This window comes from Hibiscus syriacus, unplaced genomic scaffold (assembly GCF_006381635.1).
Source record: "Hibiscus syriacus cultivar Baekdansim isolate YM2019G1 unplaced genomic scaffold, ASM638163v2 tig00110783_pilon, whole genome shotgun sequence".
Lineage (NCBI taxonomy): Eukaryota > Viridiplantae > Streptophyta > Magnoliopsida > Malvales > Malvaceae > Hibiscus > Hibiscus syriacus.
This window is the reverse complement of record NW_024062861.1, coordinates 1976783-1982782: the sequence shown is the minus strand read 5'-3', so window position 1 is coordinate 1982782 and position 6000 is coordinate 1976783. Positions and strand designations below refer to the sequence as shown.

At 30.8% G+C, this 6000-nt stretch overlaps 1 protein-coding gene across 1 annotated transcript; it reads right to left on the bottom strand.

Annotated features, from left to right (window-relative positions):
• Positions 1–624: 624 nt before the first annotated feature.
• LOC120140241 (pectinesterase 31-like) lies at positions 625–3538 on the bottom strand. The gene is made up of 6 exons (XM_039155248.1): positions 3275–3538; positions 3088–3192; positions 2725–2802; positions 1969–2156; positions 1165–1338; positions 625–966 (listed from the first exon to the last, which is right to left on the bottom strand). The coding sequence occupies exons 1-6, from the start codon at positions 3515–3517 to the stop codon at positions 804–806; spliced, it is 951 nt and encodes a 316-aa protein (XP_039011179.1). The 5' UTR covers positions 3518–3538; the 3' UTR covers positions 625–803.
• Between the last annotated feature and the right edge of the window lie 2462 nt (positions 3539–6000).

Genomic DNA, 6000 nt, shown 5'->3' with positions numbered 1-6000 from the left:
TGTACTCTAATTTAGAATTTAAGTGTACTGGTAACATAAATATTTTTTTTTGCTCTCTCGATTCTTCAGAGTTTTGTTCTGATTAATCTGGATCGATCCGTGTCGCATATTTAGCTTGGGTGGGTGAGTCTTTCATCAGGGATTTTTTGCATACATAAACTCTTGAACTCGAGACCTACTTAAGCATTATTAAGTTACTTACTGGTAATATAATTTTAATTTGATAATTTTTTAATTGAACTTGAATATTTTTTTTTATTTTACTCCAAAGTTTTTCAATTAAAAAAAACTTATTAATCTAATCTAACGGCCGAAAACCTTTTTACCTTATCTCCCTCAAAATATACGAATTTATAAGCAAGTTTAGGAGATGGATACTGTTTAAAAAATTATAATTTGAGCATTTTGCAATAGGGGATGTAGCTCAACTGGTAGAGTGCTCGCTTTGCATGCGAGAGTAAAACGAAATGATATCTCGACTATAAGATAAACTAACATAAAACGAAAATAAAATATCAACATTCATAAGAAACTAAAACTCAATTTATTTAAAATTTTCCTCTCATTTTATTTAAATTTTTAATCAATATCTTTAATATTAGAGTAAAGTACACAAATGATATCTCGACTATAAGATAAACTAACATAAAACGAAAATAAAATATCAACATTCATAAGAAACTAAAACTCCCCCATATCACATAAGCCACAACTATTGTTCTTAAAATCTTCAATAAGAGTATTGCCTTATTCTATGCATGAAAACCATTAAACACACCATTACATATTCTTCATACTGATCTCTAGGCAGACAATGGTATTTTCAGGGCCATCCTTTGAGCAAGCCAAGGTCGGTTCGGATCTGGATCGATGAATCCGTGCATAAGGAATTGTTCTGCTTCTTCGTCCATCAGTTCTCGCGCCCAAGTAACCCGTTTCGGTTGACAGCAGCCCGGGCCAAAACATCTACGGTTTCAGACAAGGTCAAATCACACAAAGGCCAACAAGAATTCAACTTGTACCATCTTGACAAAAGTGACAATCATATAAGTTGGACGCTAATAACCAAACCAAATGGAATCTTCTGGACCCTAATGTTTTCCGGGCATGAACTTGGTCGTTTTCCAAACTTAAAAGTAATATAATAGAGAATAAAGAAAATACCTGTACTCGTAAAAGCAAGCACTTCTCTCGTTTTCAACTTTTCCCCAGTTATTCCAACCTACATGTTTGATGCATTGATCCATGTATGTGTAGGCAAAGACTACCCTTCCAAAGGGTCCCCACGGACGCCCGGGATATGAATATGAAGACCCTCCATTGCCGGTTATGACGCATCTGCATTGAAGCCACTACTTGTTATTCACAGGTTCTTACGTGTGATAATGGAAATAAATATCGTAAAAAGATGAAGATCTACCAAACCCGGGTTAAACATATAGATCACAGCTGATAAAAAATACCATTTCAAGGACAGATGTATCTATACTGCATTTATAAGTTTGGTAAGTTTAGTTCATAGGCTAAAAATGGTTACAAAAATCGTGACATAATACGAAAAAGTGCAAGATGCAGTTAATTGGTGGCAAAAAACAAATTTCGTGTTCGGGTGAGAGACGTCTAACCTTAAACAACTATCACAAACACGAATAAAACATTAAGGGTTATAGCAAGTACCACATATTCATAGCAACAAAATAAAAGATACAACATGCGACACAGAATATAAAAATGGGAAGTATTTTATTTCGATTTAAACATAAAAACCATATTGGAAAAGTTAAACAAAGTTTTAGTCACAAACATACTAGGCCAATATTTGTTAAGTTTCCAGAATGAAACCGTCCACATCAGAATCCACAAACAACTTAGCAACTGAAAACTCAAGAAATTTATGGGAGAAACTAAATGGATAATAATGAAAAACGAACAGTAGAAACAAAAGGGTACAACTCGTCAACCACAAACCTCAAAAAAACGTAACCGGTTGATTCCTGAGAAGTTTTCCTGCTCTGTGCAGTTATAAATCCAGCCGACTTGCAGTGAATATGACAATGCTCTAACAAAGCTGTGCTGTTTCCAAAAATGAAGTCTACACTTCCTTCAATATAGCAATCTTTCAAGTATTGTCTTCCATAGTGCAAGTATAGAGTATCATGCAAATGGTCATACAAGCAGTAAGATTTCAGATTCCAGTACAAAGTAGGCCACCGTCTATGGATAGGAGAAAGGGTCGGAGATGATGAAATCCGAGCCTCAGACTTGTTGAATGTCACCTCTTAAAGATGGTTGCATAAACCAAATGAGCTAAACACTTCTCAAAAAGTACACCTTTACAAACATAATTAAACCTCTAAATTGGTCATGAAATACTCGAAAGACCTTAGCATGTAGCTGACATTGTTTGCACACGAAAATATAGTTTTGCCAACTATTTCTTCAGTGAGAATATCAAAATTAACCAGTTGAGCCAGAAAATTTTAGTTATATTTTACAATTACAAAGATCTACAATAGTCACCAAAACAAAGGGCATTTATGTTTCTCAGATTTGGGTGTTTGGAAGATCATATTCTTAGATACCCTTCTAAATGCACGCATCGGACATGGGTACTTAAAGAAAAACAAATAGTCAAGAGAACATAAAATTGCAGAATGATACAGTATCCTGCTCCATTAATAACGCTATTACATAAGGCCAACTAAAATGAGATAAGTCAAGCACCTGCCAGCTCAGGAACCTGCAATTATAGAATGTGCATCGATCCGCCGTTACTCTGATTGCAACAGCTTGCCCTGAACCCTGTAAGAAAGTAAAGATCAATGGCAATTATGGCATAAGACTGATTGGAACATCAATTCTGAAGCATTTTGAAAGCAACTCAAAGTTTGCAATTTTTGGACAATGAAATGAACCTCATTGAGAAGCTGCAAAAAAACACCCCAAATACTAAAAATCATATCATTCTGTGAATCAAAAAGTGAAATTTGAATCATAAATGATCTGCTACAGTAATAATCATTCATGAAACCCAGAAAAAGTGTTCAATAAATAAGTTTTTTTAGAGAGAGAAGATTGAAACTTTACTTCAGGAGAAGAGTTCTCAAAAGTGACATTTTCAGCAATGAAATCCTCTCCTTCAACAATCACAGTTCCACAACCGAACGTCCCAGTCCCAATCAACCTCGAGCCCTTCTCAAAAAAAAAAAAAAAGCACCATGATTACACGTGGCAAAAACCCAAATAAGGTAGTAGCGAAGCGAACATCTTTTACCTGGTGATGTTGGATTTTAGTAGCGGTATTGTTCCATGTAAGAACGGTGAGTTCGGGACGGAGACCAGCCAAGGTGATGAGGTTCTTGGTCTTGGGAACATAAACAGGCTGCTTGTAAACGCCGGGTGACAGTCGAATGATGGTCCGACACGTGTTGCCGAGTGGGACTGTGTCAATGGCTGCCTGTACAGTCAGGTAGTCGCCGCTGCCGTCTTGGGACACCGTTATTACCCTTGCCGACATTGATCGAAATCAATGAAGAAAACATAAACAACAAGCCTCCCTCTTTTTTATCTGTCGCGAATGTAGTCCTGTTTTTAGTGAGATTCTTTTTTTAAAAGATTTTTTTTTCGCGTGGTTTTTAGTGAGATTCGAGTTTTAATCATTAAAATAAGGGTAAAGTATAGTAATGGTCACTGAACATTTCAGAAGCTTGCATTTAGGTCCCCCAACATTTAAAACTTGCAATACAGTCCCCCAATATTTATTCCGTTTGCAATATGGTCCCCAAACTTAAACCACAGTTAGAAAATTAGGATAAATTATATAAATGGTCATTGAACTTTTCAGTCACTTGAATTTAGGTCTCCCAACTTTTAAAACTTGCAAAACAATCATCAATTTCATTCTAAACCCCAATTTCCAAAGTAATTCAATTTTATTCTAAACCCTAAATTCCAAAATACTTAAATTAAATTCAATTATGCCAAAGTTATTATTATTTAATTTCATCTTATTTCATGTGATACGTATTTTTTATATAAATATAATAGTATAATTCTTATCTGTTGAAGAAATTTTTTAATTAAAAAAAGTAGTTAGGATATAAAAGAGGTTGAAAATAATTCGAATTTTAAATTTATAAAATGTTATTTTGACGTATAAATAAAAGTGTAAACTACTCGGTTGACAACTTAACTATCTAGCCCTTTTTACTTTTGTCATCGATCTTTTAAATTTATCAATCATACCACATAATTATTTAACTGTTTCAACTAAGCCACTAGTCTTTATTATTTATATAATCAATTTGGTCCTAAATTAAATTAAATTTAATAAATTAATCATTTAATTAGGATCTGACATGTGTTAGCACATGATCATGACACGTGTCATTGGTGACACGTGTTACCACCTAATTATTTATATATGCTATCAATTTGGTCCTAAATTAAATAAAATTTAATAAATTAATCATTTAATCAGGATCTGACATGTGTTAACACATGATCATGATATGTGTTATTGGTGACACATGTCATCTCCTAATTAGAAGAAAATTAAGTTACAAAGAAGTAAAATTTGGGTCTTGGGCAAACTCAAACCTGAGTCACGCAAATGAAAGATATAGGGTGGAGCCACTAAGCTAACACCATCGTTTATGTTAAGAGATATACAATAATACATATACTAATAGTATGACCAATGCCAGAAAAAAAAAGAATATAATGTAAAATGGAAATAATGAGATTTGAACTTCGGCAAAAAATTTGAAAGCAATAAATGATGGGAAAATATTATATTTTTTACAATAAAAATATTATATTTGATAAATTGTTTGATAGATTTAATATATTTTTAAATATTAGTTGATACAATATTTTAAAAGAATAAATTTAAGATTATATATTTTAAATTAAATTTAATAATTATATTTTCATATTTATAATTCATGATTATATATAATCTTAAGTTGAGTATTTCTAATATAATTAATAATTTTAATTTCTTATTAAAAATAAAATATTCAAAAATATAAATGATTCATACATTAATATATGAATATATTTTTTATTTATACATCTAAATATAAATATACATTTATATAAATATATTTTTATTCGTTGTGTCTGTGCCTTGAACTCTTTCTTCAAGCCTATATTACCTTAAATTGAAGTATTTTAGAATTTAATTGAAGTATTTTAGAATTTAGGGTTTAGAATAAAATTGAATTACTTTGGAAATTGGGATTTAGAATGAAATTGATGACTGTTTTGTAAGTTTTAAAAGTTGGGGGACCGAAATTCAAGTGACTAAAAAGTTCAATGACCGTTTATATAATTTATCCTAATTTTCTAACTGTGGTTTAAGTTGGGGATCATATTACAAACGGAATAAATGTTGGGGGACTGTATTGCAAGTTTTAAATGTTAGGGGACCTAAATGCAAGTTTCAGAAATATTCAGTGACCATTACTATACTTTACCCTTAAAATAATAACAAGTCTCTTCATTCGTAACATTAAGATCATTTAATTAGTATAATTTTTAATTTATTTTTTATTAATTTAAAATAAATACAAAATAATATCCATTTAAATATTACTCTCAATTAAATAAAATCAAATATTTACATTACTAATATTTATGATACTCAAACTCGTAACTTTAAATAATTATTTAAAATCTTAAAAAGGGGTGATCTTTGAAATTTATTGTTACATTAGATAAACTACACCATTTTTCTACTTTTAGCACTAAACTATTAGTATCACTTTTCTACTTCAGTCATTAAATTCTTTTATCATAATAATAATAATTATTATTATTATTATATTACAAAATTTTAATGAATATATATATATATATATATATATATATATATATAAAGCTGCATCCGATTTGTTGTCAATTTTTTTACAATTGATAACAAAATTTTAAAAAGATATATAAAATTAGTGACATTTTATAACAAAAGAGTCGTATGATCAAAGTAAATAATGGTAT

Bases quoted from the DNA above. Each gene is read 5' to 3' on its own strand.
- LOC120140241 (XM_039155248.1), bottom strand. From the start codon at position 3,517: ATGTCGGCAAGGGTAATAACGGTGTCCCAAGACGGCAGCGGCGACTAC. The intron at 2,803-3,087 runs GTAAAGTTTCAA...ACTTTCTTACAG, and splicing joins TTGAGAACTCTTCTCCTGAA to GGTTCAGGGCAAGCTGTTGC. The intron at 1,339-1,968 runs GTTTGTGGTTGA...GCTTCAATGCAG, and splicing joins ACCGGTTACGTTTTTTTGAG to ATGCGTCATAACCGGCAATG.